The 23,978-nt window shown below is 38.4% G+C and overlaps 1 protein-coding gene across 1 annotated transcript; it reads right to left on the bottom strand.

Annotated features, from left to right (window-relative positions):
- Window positions 1–278: 278 nt before the first annotated feature.
- Window positions 279–23,847, bottom strand: ZDHHC13 (zinc finger DHHC-type palmitoyltransferase 13). The gene is made up of 17 exons (XM_039535252.1): window positions 23,731–23,847; window positions 22,009–22,145; window positions 21,321–21,443; window positions 19,905–19,982; window positions 18,120–18,264; window positions 16,532–16,596; window positions 14,754–14,916; window positions 13,694–13,819; window positions 11,703–11,836; window positions 10,752–10,852; window positions 7,723–7,847; window positions 6,599–6,661; window positions 6,124–6,217; window positions 5,146–5,229; window positions 3,163–3,320; window positions 1,414–1,511; window positions 279–493 (listed from the first exon to the last, which is right to left on the bottom strand). The coding sequence occupies exons 1-17, from the start codon at window positions 23,749–23,751 to the stop codon at window positions 355–357; spliced, it is 1,854 nt and encodes a 617-aa protein (XP_039391186.1). The 5' UTR covers window positions 23,752–23,847; the 3' UTR covers window positions 279–354.
- Between the last annotated feature and the right edge of the window lie 131 nt (window positions 23,848–23,978).

Here is a 23,978-nt window from a genome sequence, read left to right as displayed (position 1 = left end):
TTCCCTTAACAAATGTGTTCTTTGTAGACACATGAATCTGAAAAATTGATCAAAAGATATTAAATAAAAATTCTGGAGTGCTGTATAAAAATCTCTCATAAAAATATATTTTGAGTGACATCTCATAGTTATATGAAATTTCAAATTGTTTCAGTTGAAAGTACATACAAACCACCACAGCAATTCACACCTGTTTTGCTGTAATTTATGATCACTTAACTTTACTATTTAAACAATAGTAACAATATAAAAAATTAAGGCAAAAGAGTTTCAGAATAACTTGCAAACAATATAAAGAATATCCAGTTTTATTTAGCTTTCAGCTCAGCTCTAAGAATTTGATGTTGCTTTTCTTCATACAGAGTGAATGTTTTTACCTTTGGCTGGATGTAATGTTAGAGTATATTGTTTAGTCCAGTCGACTATGTTGGGCTTGAACATACCAAAGCAACTGCACTGAAAAAAGTCTGCAAGGTTCTGGAAGCATCCGTGACTGGAAGTCAGAGAAGTATCTATTAATAAACTTAAAAGAAGAGGGCCGACACAGCAAATATGGTACACTAAAGAGCATTTCAAGCACAAAGCTGACAAGGAGAGCTCTTGCAGAAGAAATAGAAAAACAAACACATTTTCCCCCTAAATACCCTAATCTATTATATTTTCATAGAGCCTTTCCAGCCCAGATTACACTTAAATGTAACAAAAAAAAAAAAAGGAGAATTCAGTAAGTGCTATCACAGCTACCACCACAAAGATAGTGGGAAAGTAAAGATTTCTACTTCAACAGAAATCCTTGAGGGCCAGATTCTCTGTTATGCCAAGTTTTACAGTAGATGGTTATGTCACCTTGATTCTCCGCTTGGCCGTGGGGTAGGGTTAGAGCCCCCATGGGATTTCTCTAACCTATAAATAGTGGACAACAATCCCCAAAGAGTGTCTGTCTGCTGAGGAGAATCGGATACACCTCTACCCTGATATAACGCTGTCCTCGGGAGCCAAAAATATCTTACCGCGTTATAGGTGAAACCGTGTTATATTGAACTCGCTTTGATCCACCGGAGTGCGCAGCCCCCCCCCCCGCGAGCACTGCTTTACCACATTATATTGGGTCGCGTTATATCGAGGTAGAGGTATGCTTTGGCTCTATCTCCTCCCTGCAGCCCTGTACAGAAGGGTTCCACAGTAGCTGACTATTCTGGCTCTTCACCCACTGGAATCACTCATCTCCCTTGCTGGAGAGTTCCCTGGTGTGGATCAGATTCCATCCCCTTTGCATAACTCAGAAGAAGAGGCATATTCAGCAAACACCTAGTAAATTAACTTTTCTTCGGCACATACAAAGTAGTTAAACATATTATTAAAAATGATTAATCCCATTTCCTTACAAATAATTCTCTTACCAAAAATACTTACTTATATGGCGTTTTCCTGAGAGAAACAGCATGCTTAGAACACTTGCTCTGTATCATGAGGTTTAGTCTCTCATGTGAGGTCAAGCCCAGAAATGCAATCTTCAAGGTGGGTGCGGGGGGGAGGGAAGGAGACAGTTGAAATGTGGATATGTTAAAGCAGTTAAAATAAAGGAGACACCAAAAAATTTAATTATTTTTTCTGCATATTTAACACAAAGAAGTTACAGTATACGTTATTTACAAACATGCCACTAAGGCAGTGATAGAAAGCAAGTTGGGAGTGTCAATGCCAAATCCAAGAACTCATCCTTAATTGGTTCATTGTGCCTAGATATTTGCAGAGGTGAAAATGCATGATGTTACCACTCAGAATACAGAGATGGGAAAAGATCTATTGCACCACTGAAGCCATCTCCTTGCAAGAACAACGTGCAGCAGTACTTTGGCACAAGAGAGCAAGAAGAGGACAGAGTTTGAGCCTTAATTTTCAAATTTCCTCAACTGCATTTTTACATTTAACTATTTTTGCCTATAATTTCCCATTGCCTTTTCTGTTGTGTAACATTATATGTTAGGTCACAGAGATATTTACGAATTATTGTCTGGCTGCTGGGCAACCTCAAGAAATATCTTACTAGAAGTAATATAGGTTGACAAGCTACTGTGTGCACAGCAGAGAAGTTGATTGTAAATATTCTGGCTGTTTCCAAATATTTTTCCAGAGTGTCAAAAATGTTTAATTAATATCCTTTAATATAGTCTAATCTATTTTAAACACACACAGATCAGTGGTTTCTGAAGAAACCCAGGAAACTAATTAAAAAATAATTTTAGCTCAATAAATTTCTTTAACATATGCAGATGTATATACAGCAGACCCTAGTTTTCTGAACACTGGTAAAGAAATCCGTTTTTTTGGGATAAAATTATCAGCCTGGAACAATTCTGTATAGTAAGCTGAGTTATGAATCTTTGAAAAGCAAGGTGTTTTCTTTTAAAATTTCTTGATACTGCTAATCAGGGTAGAGCCAGTTTCATATATTTTTATCTTAATTGGATTTTAATGGATTAATGAAGCACTGATGAGCTAAAACACATTTCTCAGTTTAGCACTAATTACACTACTTGGCAAAATGATCAACCATATAATATTTTTAGAAATTGACACAATATTTTTAGAAATTGACACCAGTTCTATATGTCACTTAGATTCTTTTCCTCCAAAAACTACTTTATTTCTTAACAATTTCACATAAATATTTTCGATTTGCATAAAAAAAAACTATAAACAGCAGACTTCTGTTACAAGGTTTGATTTTGAGAATCTATTCAGACTTAATATCTGAAATGATCTCTGCACAAATAGCCATGGAACCAAAGGCTCAGCCCTGGGGGTTTTAGGTGTGGGTCATCCTTCCACATCACTGAAGCTTGATACTGATGGGCCAAGGAAGGCTGACTATGCGCTCTCTACTGCTATCTGACAGCAGATTCTGACATCACTTTATGTAAGAACACAAGGATATAAGAACGGCCATTCTGGGTCAGACCAAAGGTCCATCCAGCCCAGTATCCTGTCTACCAACAGTGGCCAATGCCAGGTGCCCCAGAGGGAGTGAACCTAACAGGTAACGATCAAGCGATCTCTCTCCTGGTGCAACATAAAGCCTTTGATAAGACACGTCTGCCAAGGAAATTTTTAAAATTCAAAAGTCCTCAAGAAAAGCATATAAATGAAGCAAAAAAGTACCTGATAAAGCTGAATAATTAGCATCAACGAAGCCCATGAAGTATGAAAACACACTAGTGTAAAGATGTACAAAACCCATGGAGAACAAGACACTATCTGTGTAAAGTAAGTCCACACTCCATCTTGCCGGTAAGTTGTTGCACAATGTTCTGACCAATCTGAGAATGAGTAAAGTTAGCCTTTACTAAAAAAGGTAATAAACTACCTAAGAACAGATTAAGACATCCTAGCATGGAACCTGACATTACAAACTCTAGAAACAAGACTTCTAGTACGTTACCACTTACAAAAACAATACAGACGCAGTTACTGAACGCATACTGCATGCAGCACACACATTTAACAAATTACAGTTGGTATCAGAAATCACAGCAAGTTAATTTATTACACACTATGCAATATACTACAGTAGTATGGTCCACTTATTCAGGATACCTCCCAGTGAGCCAATTTAAACTAAAGATAAATGCGAACTGAAGCTCCTGTCCTACAAACATCATAACGACCTGTGAAGATCAGTCTGCCAAGATCGGATAAACAGACCTCTATTGTATTGTTATTATGTGGATTTTTATTTCATGGAATGGGTACCCTGTGCATTGGATGGACCTAAGAGGAGTTTTTGTAAAATTAAATAATGATACTGCAAGGCAATGACTACTTCACTGAGTTTAAATAATAATTAAAAGCGTCTACAGTTTGTGACCGTCACCTTTTTGTTTGCATTTATAAATCCAAGGAAATAAAAATGAAGTTAACGGAGAACATATTCAATCAATGCCAAGGGGCTAAGCAGTGCTTCACCCAAAGTTATAGAGATATGAAATGGATTTTTTTTTTAAAGTCTTTGAGACATCTACAGCCTGGGTTACATGCTATTACCTATAAAAATCTAACAAATTAGGCAAGTTCGTTTTTTAGGCTCCAATTCAGCAAAACAATTATGTACTTAACTTTAAGAACATGCTTAAGTCTCACTGAAATCTTAGATTTAAGTTAGTTTTAGGATTTAGACAGCTAAGAGCCTCCCCTGGTTTTGGATCAAATGCAATGTTTACTTTAGGAGAACCCTATATTCTTGCACACTCAAGGCTCTCACTGAGGTGCACAATAAGAGTTCAAGATCAGGCCTCATTTCTTACACTGTTGTATATCCACTTTACTTCCCTATGTGTTAGTACTCCTCATTTTCATATAATGTGTTCTGCGTAAAGGCCAACTCCTTGTTTGGATTTTTCTTTGATGTTAATATCGCAGTTCACACTCAGGAGGTCACACCATAAGGGCTTTTAGTTCACAAAAAAATTTCTGAATCCTCCAATCAGAGAAGAACTTGTGAGCTCCAAGGAGATTAAACATGTTTCATAATTTACCTGCTTTATTTGTTTAACCAAAGATGTAAATACTGTAAATTGAACCCACAAATCACACCTCTCAGGAAAGTGGCTGTGTATGAAATGGATGCAGGATGCTTCCTGGGAGCAACAGCTGCAGGAAAATAATTTGCTCTTTCTTTGAAACTATCACTACATTTTTAAAGATTCTCTTGGCGCTAGTCTTTAATACCGACTTTTCCCCAATAACCATAAGATCAATAAGTGTCTGTGATAATATATTCAGGACCACATTTTCTACTGCAGGCGGAAGAGTACAAGACTACTAGCGTACACACACACTTTTATTCCTTACACCTCTTGAATTTTGTTTCCAGTATAACCTCCACTTCTCTTCTGATGTCACATTTCCTAAAAATGTGGCTCTCTATAGCAATACCTTTAAAAAAGATATAATTTTTGAACTGTTATTAATACTAGACAAAAATTTAACCAAAATCTTGATCATGAGTTCAGATATGCTGATTGTTCCTGCACAACCAAGATCAGGATTGAGCCACAAAATGACAATATATGAAATGCTAGAAAATGAAGAAAGTATGCAATAGCTCCCTGAAAATGAAATTAAATGAAATGTATAAATACGTACAGAGAAGAGTTCCATATACCATCCAGACTCCAACCATAGTTAGGAAGAGCAGAAACAAGATGAAATAATAATGGTTGCCAACACCTGTATTTGGGACGATGAAGAAAATACTTTTCATTGTGTATCCTAACGCCATTAGTATTTTCTCAAAGTTAACAGAAGTAGAAAGATATTCAACCTCACTCAAAGAAAGTGCTGACTATACCTTCCACCATGCTCAGTACATTTTACCACAGTTGACCTAATTCCTTCCCAACTTTCTCACACTAGTAATTCCAGTTACATCAATGGAACTAATGAGAAAGGTGACAAGTATTTAGTCTGTATTTGGAGCTAGCCTTAACTAGCAACCGCAGCTCTGTTCTAGCTCAAGATAATCACCTCATTATAAAACAGTAAAACTGTACTACTGCTATTTAATTTAGCTATCTGAGCTCTGTGTTCTTCAGCATTATGAACTCACATGTAAAAGACAAAATAGACTATCTTGGGTATCGTATTACACAAACTATAATCTCTCTTTAAATCTTGATTATAAAGATGTTCAAAGCTTTACATCAGAATTACTTCAGTCTAACAAATAACTTTGTATACCTCACACAGTGCAGCGGAAATTCTAAAATGTTTACCTTTCCAATTTACAAGTAAAGTTACAATAACCAAAACATATGCTTTGAAAAGACAGTCCTGCAGCTTTAAGGTCCATAACAATCCAAGCCTGTCTATCTTTTTCTCCATTTCCTTCCTAATGATAGTGCTCAGTGCCCCAAGGAACCATTTTAGCTCCCTCACCTTAATGGCTTCATTTCAGAGACCACACAACAAAGGAGAAGGGCTGGATACAGATCTCACTGGCTGTCATTGTCAATACCCATTCATCTATCAATCACAGAAGTTAACTAGATTGTGATGTTAGGTACTGTCCTTCAGGAGATTAGCACAAGGTGTCTCCAAGTATGCTAAAATAAACAAACTCACCTATGCATTGTCCAGTCCACAAACAATGTTGGTCATATCTAGCAGTACATGAGTTGCAAGCAATGCAATGCATGGATCTCAAAGGCTTTTTTACCTAGTTGAAAGCAGAAGGGGAAAATGCAGTAATTCATTCCATGCATAAATCATGTAAACCACTTATTTTTGCTCTACATTTTAAAAAAAATGCAGTTCCCATTACAGACCAAACTTTTCAACATAATTTAAATGACAAAATTATGCATTTTTCCTTTTATAGGACAACTACAACTATCTATAGTAGTTTAAAGGATTATCTGAAATAAGGTTAAAGGCACAGAGCCTGCAGTCCTCACTCATGTGACAAGTAATACTGAAGTCAGACCCAAAGGATAAGAACAAAAATATAGTCCTCTTATTCAGAGAACTATGTACGTAACACCCTGTGCATCAAAAAAGGAGTAATATACATGAAACATGCAATAAAAACCTCACTTACAAGACATGATGTGCAAAATGTTCTGAAATCCAAGTGGCCAGCTTCTGCAAGAGTAACAATACTCTGAAAGACACAAGTTATTTTACAATTCTATTTATCAAATTTTTCCAGGGGTGTCAGGAAGTTCAGGGGCTTCTTAAATACTATCAAGATGACGAGTCCTCTTCAAGTGCCAAGTATTATTATTCAAGATATGCAATCAAAATACTTACACTGAAATGAAGCTAAATTATTTCCTGGCGTAGACAAAGAAAGGTACACAGATTCAAGGAAATGCAAGATGGAAGAGACCTATCTGATTGAGTCCTCTAGTACCCCAAGCCTGCAGGACGTTGTTTTTTATTTTTTTTATTTTTTTTTCTGAAGTAGTGCTTGTCCAGAATAGTTAAAACAATTCATATAGTATATATTAGAACCATTCTCAATTTTTAAAAAGTACCTCTCATGCAGTTAGTAGAACTTCTTTCTGATAGATAATGAGGGCAGAGGCTGCCACATGTGGTGTTCCCCCCACAATCCCAAGCGACCATGAAGCGGACCGCAGTAAGCTACCTGTTAATTGCAAAGCAACTTCTTGCCCCTGCGTCATAAATGCAATTGGGTATCAGTTGCCCATTACTTTTCCCAGATTTCCATAATGTTCAACAAGAAGATCATGAAAATGCTCTTAACAAAGCTTATAGCACCCATAGCGCTGAGCATCAATATAACTTAGAAACACAAACATGCATAATGCATTATAAATATATGGAAACCACATGAGATAGTCACAGTTTGTGGGCCAAGTTCTCTATTAATTTATACTACAGACAACACCAATGGCATTTTATTGGGTGAAACCAGTGTAGAATTCAGCTGCATCTCAAACTTCAACAGACAATGACATCTATGTGAGATGACACAGAGAGGAAGTTATTTTTTTAAGAAAGCAGTGATAAGAGAAATAATTTACAATATATAAAAATAGGTAACTATTAGCTGCCACTTACGGAACTAAGTGTTAAAATAAATCTCTGAAGACTAAAGGAAATATTACTGTTTAAATATAAAGTCACAAAAAAAAACAAATGAACACACACATTATACTGTGGTATATTTTAAGTTGTTTTGTTGAGATAAAATACCTTTCTTCTTTCTTCTTCGGAAATCTTAATGTATCCAGGATCCGTTCTCCATGTTTTGTAGAAATAGTAGAGAAGACCCATCACACTGAGGATGAAGGGGATCTGGAAAATTGTGTCTGCTAAATGTAACATTCAGGTTAAGGAATATTGTTTTACATAAATTTATCAACAACATTTTGTCCTTACAAACAATTACATACTTTAAAATTAACTTGCACTGCATCATTGTAATTTTACAAGTAGTTCACTAATAACGAAAAAGGATGGATTTCACTTTTTGTATTACTATACTCTTTGTACTCCATAGGCTCTCACACAGCAAGGGCTTTACTGTTTTGTTCAATGTAGTTCTAGAGATTTACTATCACTAGTTATAACTTTCAAGCCAAATTCAGGACCAAAGATCTCTTTTTTCCTCTCCTACAGTGTTCAGATTCCTGCCTTTGACTACACCCTGGAACGTGAACGTGAATCACATCCCTTCTCCACCAGTACGGAATCCTGCATATAAGGTATGACCGTAAGAAGGAACATATGCTAAGATGACATTCACTAGTGGAGGATGTCACAGGCCAACTGACAATAATTCTACTTACAATCACCCTCAAAAGGAAAGACATTTATAGGATGGAAAAAGAAAATCCTATCAGCATTCTGTTATAACTCAAGATCCTGGACTAGATGAACTCCTGATTTGATCTGGTATTTGATCTTTTTCTATTTCTACCCCATGACTGACCAATTTAATGATATTTACATTTAAATATATCCTGTACAAAATATACAGTAGGTAAACCGGTTTTAGGTATAGTATTGTTATGTATATAGATGTTTGCTGCACTACTGTTACACTAACAGGTGTAAAGCTTTTATATAAAGGAAGATACATGTGTATTATATACAGAATTTTTACACCCCTCTATTATAAACATTTATACAGTGGTTCGGGAGGGGGAGGGTCTGAGAAGGGCACCTAAACAAATCACACCAAGTTAAGACTGATGATATCCTAGGTGCAGCACCGTGCACTTTTAACTCCAAGTTGTTCTCTCTTGCATATTACAAATACAATGAGGTAACTCAATGGCTAAAACCAAAAATGTTACTCTAACAAATATTGATATTTTGTGTTTTAAGATGTAATCTCTTCCATAGCTTGTATCATGTTTAGTCATGATGCAATTGCAGGATATTCTCTTGTGAGCCCATATGGTGCTGTATTTCCTTGTGGATATTGTTAATACTCTGCATCCACTTCTGTTTTGTAGATTTGGGGGAGCAAATCCAGAACATAATAGCTGGGAGTTTCACAAAGTGTATGGGAAAGGTTCAACAAACATGTATAAGTATGTCCAAAGAGTTTGGCTCTATCAAAACATTTATACCACACCCATGGATCTGTGGGCACTCCCAAAAAGGAAATATGTACACACGTAAGTGGATGGGGGAAAGAAAGGAATAGGACCTAGTTGCTCACCACTTCTCCAGTACTGGTCAGGGCTTTCTGTGTTCATTTTGTTCACTATTTCTAATGCACGACCAGTTAAAGGTTTTAATTTTTAAGTCCAGAAACAAAGGATTGAACTGACATAAATCATTTAAATTTAAGTTTTTAAGTACAGCCAGAAACTCAAATTTCACATTTACACACTGCAGTAAGAACAAATAACTAACTTAGAAGTGAGACAAATATATACATGCATTCCCAGATGGAATATACCCACCACAGAAATTAATCCTGGTAATCATATTAAGGAGATCTTGTTAGAAATAGTGCAAAAGAAAATGCCACTTAAGGGATGAAGTAATTAAAAATGTAATGCTACTTAATGTAGGAATATATTACTGCTGGTTTAATACAGAAATTATTTTCAGTTACAAATATCTCCCTAAAGGCCTTCTGTTTTAATGGAAATGTTTTACAAAACTAAAAGATAAAGCCCTCTGTGCAACAACAAAAGCAGAATACAGGATAGTGAATGCAACAACACTTGTACATCGCTTTACACATACTATCAATCCATAGCCTGTTATAAGAACTGAAGTATGTGAAAGAAAAGCCATGTACCACACACGGAGAATGCAGCTCAACCACTGAATGTATACGAAGGCAGGAAACTTTTGAAGTTCTATTTTTAAAAAAAAACGATAAAGCAGCAGCAAAAAGAGTTCTGAATCACTATCCTTTTAGAGTGTGGAGATGTCATTGACTTTTTATTTATCTGAGCCCCAATCCAGAAGGCACCTAAGCACGTGTCTGAACACTGTGCTTGATCAGATCCTTGATCAGCAAGGTAGGTGGCCACATGGAGGAACTAACCTGGAGGGAAAATTGGGTTTAAAAATGGCACACACTAATCTGTATTCGACAAAACATTTTAAAAAAAAATCTACTTTTGTGCCTTCACATTTAAACCAACTTGTTATCTGATGGCACTGCTTAAGTTTCATCACAGGAAAGCAGAATTCCATCTCCTGGTGCCCAATGTAACGTCCAAAAGGTAAGAAAGCAAATCTTATAAACAAATATATGTTCTTTGTTATTGGCAATCACACAGAACAAGTTATTGTATCCCCTCTAACAACCTCAAAAATAAGTGCATAAGTGAAATTGAAGCTTACTAAAGGTAGATGTTATTCAAAAGACATTTTACCATGCAGGCAAAATGTAATTTAAAAGTAATAATAAACAAAAGCTTTTTATACATTTTTACTCAACTAATAACTCTATTTAAAGGAATATTTGAATATAATGGATAAAGCTTGCAAAGCCCAATCTCAATACTATCAACTATCGCCTGAAAGGAAAAACTGTATTATATTTAGCAATTACTCTCTAATCATGTAAACCTCAATTTCTGTCCACTGATAGCCTTCGGATAAAGTAGTTCAAAATTACATCATCCCTTCCTAACGGAGGCAAAACACCAACCCTACGTACACTTACACATTAGTAGCAAAAGCATACATATTTGCAGGATTGGGGACCAAATTTATTTGGCATTTCACTCCTTGAGTATAAAGGATATCAGGCAGGAACCAGACAAACCAGGTCATAGACAGCCAAAAAACGGAACTTAGCATGAAAGCTGCTGGTAAATATTTTAGGTTCTTGAGCTCCACAAATTGCCTGGAAGACATTAGAAAAAAACATCTATTTCCAAGCCATGTCAATTCACAGTCAAATATTTAAAAATGTATTATAAAGGCTTTACTCGTGTTCATTTTAAGTCTTCATTTAAACTGAATTATAAACTACTGCTCAAAAAGCTTTTGTGGCCTTCTATGGCATGCCACCTGCAGTGCTGCTCTGTAAAGGAAGTGTCCTGAAGGACACTGTGGTCCAATCTAATACAATGACAACAGAATTGGCTTCTTTATTGATGAATACTCTAATATGCGAAGTGTACAGTCTATGCTAACTCCTACACAAGGGCAGTACCAGTATCATTTCAACAGACACTACTTGCAAGGTGTTGCAGTGGATTAGAGGTTGGGGGTGATGGTATGGGGGAGGAAGATTTCTCAAACACAATCCAGGATCTTATCCCCAAGGGGAAAAAAGGTTAAGCTAACATACATTTTTGTAATTACTGTTAGAGATAAGCTCAGCATGTAGCAAGATCAGACCCTCAACAATATTTATGTTTAATTTCTTTGTGTGTGTGTCATTCATTTAAAATGGAACAGTATGTCTGAACAATTCTTATCTACCACTTAGGTTTACTGTTACTGAGAGATTAAACAGTTTTTTGCATTTGTAACTTTGTTACCTTCTGTAATTGTTTTGATAAACATTTAACCATAGGATTCTTTAAAAACAAAACAAAAAAACTAAGTAGGAAATAATGATTTTTAACCAGTTAATTTACTTACAGCTAAAGTGAACTTATAAAACCCTCTGAAGGGAATACTGTATGAGAGACATACAAAAATAATTCTTATATAAATACATGCACAGAAAATTTAAGTGCACAAACCTTGTAAGCAGACTCATCCCGAAAAATATGAAGAGAAGCAGACTTCCTTTCAAAAGCCAAGAATCGGAATTTAAGTCCATTATGTATCCTATAGCCCACATCAGTGTCAAGGAAGACAGCGACAGCAGGAAAAACTATCAAAATGATTACTGTTACAACATGATATCTAAAATATTACACAAAGTACAAAACAGCACATGACACAGTAAACGCAAGATCCAAAAATTAAAGGCAAAGAAAGAATTCCCTGAAGACAAACAAAACAAGCGGGAAAGCAATATCACTATATTTTTATTACATTTTTTCTCTACAACCCATCTCTTCTTCAATCTGTTTTCTAACTCTGTTCCAAAAGACTATTTTTAACTTCTCAAACCAAGTGCTTCAACTGCTATAGAATATTACTTGTTACAGAAGTTTCTCTTAAAAAAAAAAACTGTGCCATAGGAACTGTAAGTGTACTATTTTTCTAATAAATAGCAAACTACAAATTAAATTGCAACCATTCTTCAATTATAAAAACCTCCAGCTCTTTACTAACCACAGTATCTGAGAAAAGGTCTATCATCATACCCAATGAAAGGTATTAGAATTTAAACAAATATTAATTTCCTATTGTACATCTCAAAAAATTCTCATGCTACATTTTCAAATCAGGTGTTTTTTTCCTTATAGAAATTAAATCATTGCTGAACCTGAAAAAAAAACCTAACACATGGTTTTGCATCATCTTGAAAGTGTACTGAAGCAACTCCATTAGTTTTACCTCAATCAGCTTACTAGAATATGAGCCTAAGATTCCATCAAGTCTACCACGGATCTTGCTACACATGTCTAATTTACTTTAAAAACATTTACATGCTATGACTAAACAAAACCCCCAAACAGATACAGAAGTGTGCTGGACCATTATACAATATTCATACAAGAATAAGGACATAGGCCTAAATTTTCAAAAGCTGATAGTGATTTGGGGTGTTTCAATTTCTAGATACCCAACTTTAGACCACTTAAAATCCCGACTCCTTCTAGATGTCTTAAATTGGGCTCCTTGAAATTGAGGGGCCACCCCCCTCAAAAGTCACTTGAAAATTTAGGCCTAAATGACTAACATAAACCCAGTACTCTTCTCAATGGCTTAAACCAGGGGTGGGCAAACTTTTTCGGTTGAGGGCCACATCTGGGTGGGGAAATTGTATGCAGGGAGAGGGTTGGAGTGCGGGGTGGGGTACGGTGTGCAGAAAGGGGCTCAGGGTAAGGGATTGGGGCAGGGAAGGGGGTTGGGGTGCAGGAGGGGTGCGGAGTGCAGGAGGGGGCTCAGGGCAGGGGTGTAGGGGGGGCTCAGGGCAGGGGTTGGGGTGCAGGAAAGGTGCGGGGTGTGGCAGGGGGTGCAGGGTGTCAGCATGGGGGTTGGATTGCAGGCAATGGACTTAGGGCAGAGAGTTGGGGGGTGGGATGCAGGAAGGGTTCGAGCTCTGGCCCGGCACCGCTTACCTAAAGCGGCTCCGGGGTGGTGGCAGCAGCTCACACCGGGACCAGGGCAGGCTCCCTGCCTGCCTGCCTTGTCCCTGGCCCCGCGCTGCTCCAGGAAGTGCTGCGGCTCCTGGCAGAGGGCTCTGCATGCGTTGCCCTTGCCGCACCTCCAGGTACCTCCTCTGAAGTTCCCATTGGCCGCGGTTCCCCATTCCCGGCCAATGGGAGCTGTGGGGGGCAGTGCCTGGAGGCAAGGGCAACGCACACCTAGCCCTCTGCCCCCCCCCGCCTGGGGGCTGCTTCTGAGAGCGGCGTTGGGCCCACGGTGCCATGGGGGGCAATCCCGCGAGCCAGATCCATAGCCCTGAGGGGCCGGATCCAGCCTGCGGGCTGTAGTTTGCTCACTCCTGGCTTAAACAGAGGCAAGATTAGAATATAAGTCATATACATTAATATATCTATATGTAAAAATGTCCACTGCTGTAGTCCATGAATTGTTCCTATATGAAAGAAAATACCTCATATTTCGCTAACATCCTGAATAACCTGGAATTTTTTCTGATTCTCATTTTTTCTTCTTGAGTTAGCATATGAATAATCAAGCAATTTTTAATTTGGCGAGCAAGGTCAAGCGGTGTTTCTCCCTTTAAAAACAGAAATTAAAGTTTACTTTTCTAAATGTGTTGTACATTTAAATAACTACCAAGAAGTAACAGAAAAATGGAATTATTTGGTGGATGTTTATTTTTCAAACTAATTTAAATTACCAGTGGCAGGTTAACTGCAGAGATGCAATAAAATTAAGTTAACCAAGTAGACTGTTCTGGTTGCAAATGTTTTCAGTGCTAACAAATCTGAATTATCAGTTGTATGGTCTCTGAGGAGACGCAATAATCTGAAGTTCTAGCAAAGTCAAGGTAAAGAAAATTTGCATTCCCAACCACAAGGGCAAGACAAGAAAAGTATAAATAAGGATGGTATTCTAGGATTCTCACATGAAAATGAAAGAAGATATCATATGCATCCCAGTGTGGGTAGGCAGACATGCACTAGTTCTGCTTGAGCTAGCATGTGAAAAAGAACAGTGAGGCCATCTTAAAAGGGTTTGTGTTTTCAGAGGGAAGATGTCCAACACTTATGAAAGTCGGGTCCCTTTAAGGGTCTCAGAGCAGACACCCAAAAATAACTAGCCACCTTTGAAAAATCTCTGCCTTAGTACCTATTCCTCACAATTTCCCTCTGAGGTAGGTATTATTATCCACATTTTATAGCTTGGGAAAATGAGGCAGAAATGTAAAGTGGCTTGCCTAAGATAAAAGGATATGGGTGTCTGTTGAAGTAACATAGCCATGAGTGTGTGTATTCAACTTCTGCACCACATAAAAACAAATCCCCACCTACATTTTAGAAAAACTGAATAAGAATGCCAACTGGTATGGTCATATTCAGATTCCCACTATAATGGACATCAAGGTCCCAACTACCTGAAACAGGATTAGACAGAGCCCTCAGATTGTTTTCTAAGTAATTTCACATTGTTGTACTACACAGAATGAAATGGAATTTAAAAAATTGTACCTTGACATTTTTTATGTCCAAATTAGATCCAGCATCCAGCAGTAGCTCTACAGCATTAACATTTCCTGCTGTAACTGCCCAATGCAATGCAGTATTCTTCTGAATTTTGTCTACAGCACTGAGAGAAGGATTAAACTTTAAAAGAAATCCAGTGGGTTCTGGTCTAGATGAAAATAAACAGGATATACAGACCAGTTAGCAAACAGAAGACAACTTAGATTAGAGATAAACACATTATTAAAACACTTTATAAACTAAATTAATCTTCACACCATTGTGTGTCTATCCTCATTTTAGGGTGGGAACAAAGAAGGACACAGTTGTCAGTGACTTGCCCAGGATTACGCAGCTAGTCAGTAACAGAGTCAGGATTAGAATTAATGACTTCCCAATAGTTATTTCTCTAAAATACTTCTCTTGTATGCAAACATCAAAGCTTCATGTCCAGATTCCACAACCAGAGGATAGCCTCTGTATTGGGAAGGCTAGAAATTGTAAACCACCCTCGAGATGTCAGGTTGAGTATTCTTCCACCACGAGTTGTTGTCTGCAATGCTGCCCCACAATCACAGCACGGCGATGAAACCAAGTTAAGCCAGTGTACAGGTACAGCAAGTCTGGACAAGCCAGAGCGTAGCCTTATTGAGCCTGGTCCCGAATCTGCGGTCAAGTGGACAAGAAGGCAGATGCAGCAATGGACTCCCAAATTTATTTAGTGTTTAAGTAAATTTCCCACCAATGCTTCCACTCTGTGAGAACATAGTTTTCAGCTCCTGGGTGGCATCATCTGTGTATAGAAAAAGGCCAGTCATGCTCTTGTCCAGAAGCAGGTGAGATGCTGTAGCAAAGGGGTGCTGGGTGTGACACCATGGATGATCTTTCCAGTCCACAAGAGTGGGATTTCTGCCCTGAATATGAGCAGGCCTTTGAGTTGGCACTGTGTGTTGTTTCCTGAGAATAGGGCAATCAATCAGCTGGAGATGTATTAAGTTCATTTCATCTGTCACAGCTCTCCAGGCAGAGCTAACAGTAATGGCATCTTGTCGAAGGTCTGGTGGAGCTATGTGTACTAGTAGCACATACAGTCTGGAGGTCAGTGTATTGTTCAAACAGCTAATAGCAGCAGTATCAACAAGTTGAGTGTGGTGGTTGCATGTTTAGACGGGTATTCAGCTGGAGCAAACACCATGGACTGAAGGATCTGCTTCCCAGGAGTTTTTCCGATAGTTTTCGTATCAAGGAGGTAGAGGAAGAGATCTTTATTTTTAGGTGTTGCAGGTGAGGCTGATATATCAGACCACTGCCAAGTTTTACTCCCAAGTATGTGACAAATGTCTCGAATGCCTCACTGTTTGAATGCTTGTGAGTATGAGCTATATGTGTAGCTTTTCCAGAGTATCAAATTGACTCTGTACTAGCCTAGGGCTCTGCCTTTTTCCTACTGTGATCCTACTTTCACCTATTTTTCTGGGTTGTGGGAGATGGTTTATAGGTGCTGGCATTTGAAGACCACCAGTACTTGTGCAGAAAGTAGGAGTCTTCATAAATAAGAAATGAATACAGATTCATAGATGTGCTCACAAGTTGTATTTACGGACACATTACTTTCATGATACCTCCCACCCCCCCCTTTTTTTTTTTTTTTTTTAAAAGGGATCTACCAATTAGCTGAAATAATTTGTTCTGGGGTGAAATTTTTGGCATTTGTAACCTCTCATTAAAAGTGATGTATTTCATTATTCTAAAAATCCTATGAGTTATCTGGGTGCATTACTTACCCAATTACTTTCTGTGCTGACAACATAAGAGGTGTTTGTCCACTGAAATCTGTTGTGTCTACACTCTGAGTATGAAAAGATATTGAGATTATTAGATATAAAATTATTCATAGATTTCAGAAAATAAAAAAGATACTCTGCCAGATACTCAGCTGGCGTAAACTGACATAATTCTACTAAAGTTAGGGAAGCTAGGCCAATTTACATCAGCTGAGAACCTGGAACTCACTTTAGAAGGAATTCCTTTCCTCTTCCTTTCTCTCAATTCTTGTATGTAGTTTCTTTTAGTACAGGCAGGTAGATTCCAACAAGAATAATTCAAGAGAAAATTCTTCACTAGTTTTCTGCCTATGTCCATCTAATTCTATAAATTAAAATAGCTTTACCACCTCAGTATATTTTGGAAGGGGAAAAGAGATTATTTTTCCCTTGTGTAAGGAGGGGGGTGGTGGTGAACTAGTAATCAGTATGCAGTATAGAAAAGGAAGTCAGCTATAGCAAATAAGGAAATAACCAATTTTCTACCACTTGTTCACTGATCTCTTTCCCTCTGTTAATTTCTCCCTTCTCACACACAGGTAGGCCTACTAGAATTACACATTCACATTTTGAAAGCAAGAATTAAGGTTCATGTACAAAAATGAAGTATAATATAGATTGAATTAAAGGGATTTTTTTTGTAATTTCTAGAAGATTCTCACAACAATTGAGGTAGCAGAAGAACCTTCCTAAGCATGTTTCTGGCATATACCATCTATATCTAGACTCCACAGGTTACAATTATTTTACTAAAATGGGCTCTAGGATAGAGAGAAAATGTGTTTATCAGATTGTATAATCTTATTGTAAAATATTATCTGAGCAAAGGGTCCAATACTGCAAGCACTTACACACATGCTTAATTTTACTCACAAGATTAAACGTATTAACCTCAGTATGACTACTCACACGAGCTAAGTTACACACATTTAAGGGCTTGCAGGATTGGGACCAAAGTTTTCTAGGCAGTCCTGTGTGACATTGCTGGTCTGATCACAATGTTATCCAGCAAAAAAATTCTCTCTGACACATACATTACACGGTCTCATTTCTACCTTTAAATTTAGCTTGCCACAGGTGCATAGTGGTGAAGTTTTAAAAAGAGTTGAGAGATTATGAGAAAATATTGAAAAATACAGTGTCAGGTTGACCATGTGTTTTGTGAGCTTCAAATAACAGACTGTTACAGAGTTCCAGTTATTAACTGAATAATGAAATACTATCTTCTAGGATGTGTTTCAAGGATATATTGTCAGTTATTGGACTTAAATGCCAGTTATATTGCACTGTAGGTTTGCACAATGCTGGACAGGATTGCTTATGTATTTTGACTTCAAAAGAGACAGGAAGAGGTAAAAAAGCAGGAAAGGCATTACTATGTATCTCTTTGAACTTGTGGCATAGTGAATATTTGCTTAACAACTGCTTGTCTATAAGGTTCTTTTTTCATTTAAAAAACAAAACCCAATATAGATAAAAATGTATTAGCAAAAGAGACAACTAGGTAGGAAACATCATTTGGGATATCTGCTGCATAACTAAAACATACCTGGCCTTTTGATATGAGATAAGCTATTACAGGCATATGCTGAAAGACCACTGCTAAGTGAATGCCGCTGTATCCTTCACCATCAATAAGGGCTGGATCTGCTCCACATTTTAACAACAATATTACCATAGATAAATGCCCTTGCCTGAAAATAAATATGAAATCTTTTTTAGAAATCTTTAACATGTAGACACACAAAGTTATGAAAGAGCTCGATTCAAATTCATACTAAAAAAATCTTTGAGACTGACTGACTGACCATCCAATAACGTGGAAAACCACAGGGAAAGCTTTAAAGAAACTTGTTAAGTTTAACTTAGACTAAGTTCTAAAAGTATATTTAATCAATGATTAAAATTAACCTTTGGAACAGTGCTGAATATTTACTAAGAATTTACTTTGCTGTCTGTGTGGAAAATCCTAGCATTTAAATTAATGTGGTTAATAAACGTGAATTAAAACATCCCTTGTATATTAATACAACGTATCAGTCACTCCAAGAAGTCTATATCTTTTGCTTACACGATCGTTAATACTTTAGTCTCATTTGTACTTAATGCATCTATGGAACATTTCAATTTGGTTATTTAAACCAGAATCATATCTCTATATATGGGAAATCTAACTTTTGACCACAAGTTTGAGCTACTAAATATTGTACTAAGGGCTAGCCTAACACTTGAAAGTTATTTCAGAGTAAGGTAGGATATGAATTTAAAGTGAAACAGCTATTCAGGAATAGTTCCCGGTGTGGACACATTTATTTCAAAATGGATTAAGCTAAACCCAGCAAAAGATACTCATTCTAGAATAAGAGTATCCACAGAGAGAGCTATTTCAGTTAATTTTCCTTTGTAGACAAGCTCTCCACTTCCTTTCCTGATCAGCTTACTGAAGTCCTGTCTTGATGGGCAAAAAGGGTATGTTCTTAAATTATGTTAAACCCAGCTGATTTAGCTAACATGCTAACTCACACATTTTTAGAAGTCTAGTACAGACAAAGAATCCTTATAGACTCTTATAGCACCTTATAGACTAACAGACGTTTTGCAGCATGAGCTTTCGTGGGTGAATACCCACTTCTTCGGATGCAAGCCCGAAGAAGTGGGTATTCACCCACGAAAGCTCATGCTGCAAAACGTCTGTTAGTCTATAAGGTGCTACAGGATTCTTTGCTGCTTCTACAGAACCAGACTAACACGGCTACCTCTCTGATACTAGTACAGACACAGCACAGTGCCTTTAACACGTGCTACGTTGGTCAAACTGAAGCCTGGGTTCATCCCTTAAATGCAGCTAACACAGTTGAAACAGTGTTAGTTGGCCATGTTGCATCCTGGGTAGTCTTGGGTATAACGTGGCCAGCTAACTTGTCTTCAGAAGCACTGGCCTGTGTCTTAACAGGCATTAAGAGGAATTTTCAATCATATTATTAAGGTAGTACCAATTAAAAAAATCCTTTTTGCCTGTTAGACCTCAGACACAAATTCTGAATATTAAGTATTGCTCCATCCATAGCATAGGCCCAAAACATGGATGTACATGATAACAATACATAACTAAATAAACTAAACTTATTTTTCAAGCTCCACAATGGTATGCACCTGGGTATCTGAGGACAGGTTTGAGTGCTAATATACACATACAAGCTACAAACTCTTTGTTCTTAAATAAAAGAAATGCAGAACTAGCTAGGATGAAGATACTAACTAATAAACAAACAAGCAGATGTATTGTATTATTTAATATCGACAGAAGTATAACTGGTATCTATAAGTACCATACCTAATGGCCCAGTGAAGTGGAGTTGAATTTAAATCTCCACCTAGTTGATCCACTACTGCGCCTTTGGAAATATAAAACCTGTGTAACAGCAATAAAATAAAACGGTTGAGTAAATAAGAGATAGATGAAAAACTAATACTTAGAGAACAGACTGCCCTGTAAGTGTTGTAATAATGACACTTTCACTGGACAGGCAAACACACAGATACTTTTACTGTAACAAATGCTGCTTGGAAAAGATGCTGCATTTAAAGAAATACAGTAATTAGCAATGCACTTATGACATCAAGCACTACACTACTGAAATTTGTATGCTATGCAATTTATTAGCTCCACACCTTCTTCCCCCAATTAAAATCTGCCCTGCGCATTCTTGATAGTTAAATCAAGCAAATGCTTAAGTATTTGCTGGTTGGATCCTTAGGTTTCAGTCCTTCAAGCTGCTTCATGTGAGTGGACTCTCACATTTGTGCTGAGCCCCACTGAAGTCAACGGCTGTTCGTCTGCACAGATCTCATCTTTTAGGGCTTGTCTACATGGTGTGTTAGTGCACACCAGAGATGTGTAAATTCTAACGTATAACAGCGTGTCGTGCATTAATTGGCTCAGGTTGACACTGCTAGTGTGCACTAAAAGTTCCCTAGTGTGCACTGATGTAGTCCTGATTCAAACAGCACTATGTTAACATGCAGAAGGGAACTTTTAGTGCACACCAGCAAGGTTTACATTGGTCAGTTAGTGTGCAATATGCTGGTGTGCACTAGAATTTACACCCTAGCTTGTGCGTCCCAATGCACCACGTAGCCAAGCCCTTACAGATAGCAAAAGGACGATATCTACTATTTAATGTACTTAAAATTGCATATCACAGGTTAAATCCTGCAAGGCACTGAGCAGCCTCCATTTCTATGTACTTCAGCAGGATTGGACTTCCAGATGTGAAATCTGTGTTGAAAGTTGAGCGTTAATTCTCTATTTCACTATTTAGAAAGAATTGATTTCAATTGCCCTCTCTTTCTCGGCTACTCCAGGGAAGTACCTCGAAGTTCCAGAAAGTAAGAACTCCCATCTGAAATATCTATTAAGGTATTGACAGATAAAAATTTGGAGATGTTCATTTCAAATGAATATTTTAAAATTTTATTTTGTACCTGAAACCTGGGTGTTCAGTAACATACTGGATTTCATGTATTGCACAAATTCACATTAAAAGAAAGTGAATAGTAATACTATACCATTTCAGTGGCATAACCTATGCAGACTGGATATAGGTAAGTATATTAACACAGTATATGCTATTGGTTTCACTTGGTTATGAAATATAACAGAAGTGAACATGAAAGACAAGAAAAATATTCTGCCTGAATTATTTATTTACAACTATATGGTCATATGGACATAGATACTACAGCTTACTTTACAAGATCCAGTCTGTTGTTTATTGCTGCCCAATGAAGAAGTGTCACATTTTCTTTGTCTGGTTGTCTGACATCATATCCTGCTTCCACCAATTCCTTGCACCGCTCCAATATGCCATATCTCAGGTAAGAAAAAATATTCAGTTTTAGTTGTGATTCTTTAGTATTTTCTAATTTAGAGGTTTTCACATATTAAAAAAATAATAATAAAAAAAATCTCCCATTAAGGGCCTGATCCAGCAGTTCCTACTCAGGCAGAATTTCCTGTTGTGTTCAGTGGAAATCTTTCCTGAGCAAGGATAGGTGCTGGACTGAGCCCTAAATTAGCTGACACATATAACCTTACACCAACTGATACTAATCCATCTGATGAACTGGGCTGTAGACCACAAAAGCTTATGCTCAAATACATTTGTTAGTCTCTAAGGTGCCACAAGTACTTCTCTTCTTTTTGCGGATACAGACTAACACGGCTGCTATTCTGTAATCTGGTTTAGCAACAGCTATTTTTATATTGCTTATGATTAAAAAATATCAGAGCATGGTTTTACAGTTCGCTTTCTGATATTATTTAACGGGGAGTGAGGGGAATCACATTTTCTGCTCTGTTAAGAAATAAATATTACAAATGGCTTTCATTTTAAATTCCCTTATTTAATACAAAATAGAATACACAACTGACTTACTGTGTAGCTTTGACAATATCACAGCTACTGTAGTCCTCCACAAGTGGAAATGCTGCTTGAATTTTTGATTGATCTTTATGGATGCTATGCCAATTCCGTGCTTGAGGTTGATGGGGGCCATGGCTGTGATGTTTACACTGTGGGTTAACAATGAAAATATTTACCAACACATATTATTTAAATTAGACACTTTTTGGGGAAGGGTTTGTGTCTTCCCTATGCAGAAAGCACCCAACATACCTGGAGGTGAGGGGAACACTACAGCAATATAAACAAATAAATAAATTTAAAGACATCATTAACATTCATCAATTAAGACACTGATTCTGCATTTCTTGGGTGTCCAAAGCTCTCAATTAAGCCAATAACATTTTGGGGGTGAGTAGCGCAACACAAAGAATACAGTTTCAGGTACTCTAGGCTCAAACCTGAAGGGCACTCAGCACCTTGCAGGATTAGCAAAAAAGGGATTTGTTTACAATAAAGCTACTCTATAACAATGGTTTCAAAGTTTATACTAACAGGGTATAACTTTGTGGCGTTATGCACAAGAACCAACCAACAAACAAGCAAAAGCACAGTTATAAAAGCATCATCATATATTGTACTCATTTCCTAATGAAAGTGACAAGTGTATTCATTTATTCACGTCCCTTCCTAAAACGTACTGTGAAAATTAGTTACTGTTTTTTCTTCCAGAGAAGATTGCATTTCAGTAATTGGAGAGTATTCCTGCACAAACAGGCTAAGATTTTGAAACTTAGGTGCTTACACTTAGGCAGTTAAATACATATTTAGGCACCTAAATAACAGTGACCTGATTTCCACAGCTGCTGACCACCTGCAAAACCCTCAAAATTGGATCACTTTAATTTAGGTGTGTAAACATTTAGTTGTTTGAAAATATGGTTAAATCTGCTTCGAGAAGGAAAAAGTTATTATTCGTAACATGATCTGTTTGTCAGTCCTAAATGAGTACGGAGTTGCTAACCCACAATACTTTTCATTACAAGTCTCCATCTTTGGGATTGGTGGGATGATATTTTTCATTAGCTGTATAATATTCTGTTTCCAGGTGCGTCCCTACTCTAATCCGTCTAATCTGGTCCAAGATAACAGACACATTCCAAACTCCTGTGAACTTCCCGGCAAGGACCGAGGCCATGTGTTGGTTCTCTCATCCTTTTACCTGAACAACGGAGTGAAATTGGGGGGCGGGGAAAGAGGCTGGGACGGAATACAAAAAAGCTACAGACAGGTAAGGGGCGGGGAGCAACGTGGGACACACCATTGCTACCAGCGCCGGAGGCGGACATCAGTAGTAGCGCTAGGGCGGGTACACCGGGATGGAGGCAGGAGGTGGGCACAGAGCTGTACCGGGGCGTTTGCTTTCCCCCGCGGGGCAGGCAGGCAGGCAGGTGCCTGTCTCTAATGAAACCTCGCTCCGGCTGGGGAAGGGACAGCGGAGCGGAGCGGAGCAGCCAGCCCCCTCCCCCGCTGCTGAGATGAGCCCCCCAGCACTGTCCATACCGAGGGGAACCAAAGCCGGTGGGGGAAGGGGACCAAGCCAGCATCTCCCCCTCCCCCCGGTGGGGCGGGGCCGGCCTCCCCTCCCCTGCTGCACCGCGCGCCGGTCTCGCTGACCCCAGGCCCCTCCAAGGCCTCCCCTCCATCCCCGGCCACCCCTTCGCCCCGCCCCCTCTTCCCTGCGCCCCCCCTCACCGCAGGGCCGGCCCCCTCCATGCCGGCTGCTCAGGACACGGCCCAGGGCTCCCACTTCCTCCGGCCGAGTCCGGCTTCCTGCCCCGCTTCCTGGTTACCGCCCCGTCCCGGGCGCTGCCAATCACGGGCGGAGTTTCCATGGGGTGGGCGGGGCTGGGAGCGGGGTAACGCCCCACTCGCACACAGTGGAGTCACTCAAGGCCAGGGGCAGCCCCTCAGGCAGGGCCGGGGCCTCGGTCCCGTCCCCC

This window comes from Mauremys reevesii, linkage group 4 (genome assembly GCF_016161935.1).
Source record: "Mauremys reevesii isolate NIE-2019 linkage group 4, ASM1616193v1, whole genome shotgun sequence".
NCBI classification, from domain to species: Eukaryota; Metazoa; Chordata; order Testudines; family Geoemydidae; genus Mauremys; species Mauremys reevesii.
The sequence above is the reverse complement of the archived record's forward strand: the minus strand, read 5'-3'. Positions and strand labels throughout refer to the sequence as shown.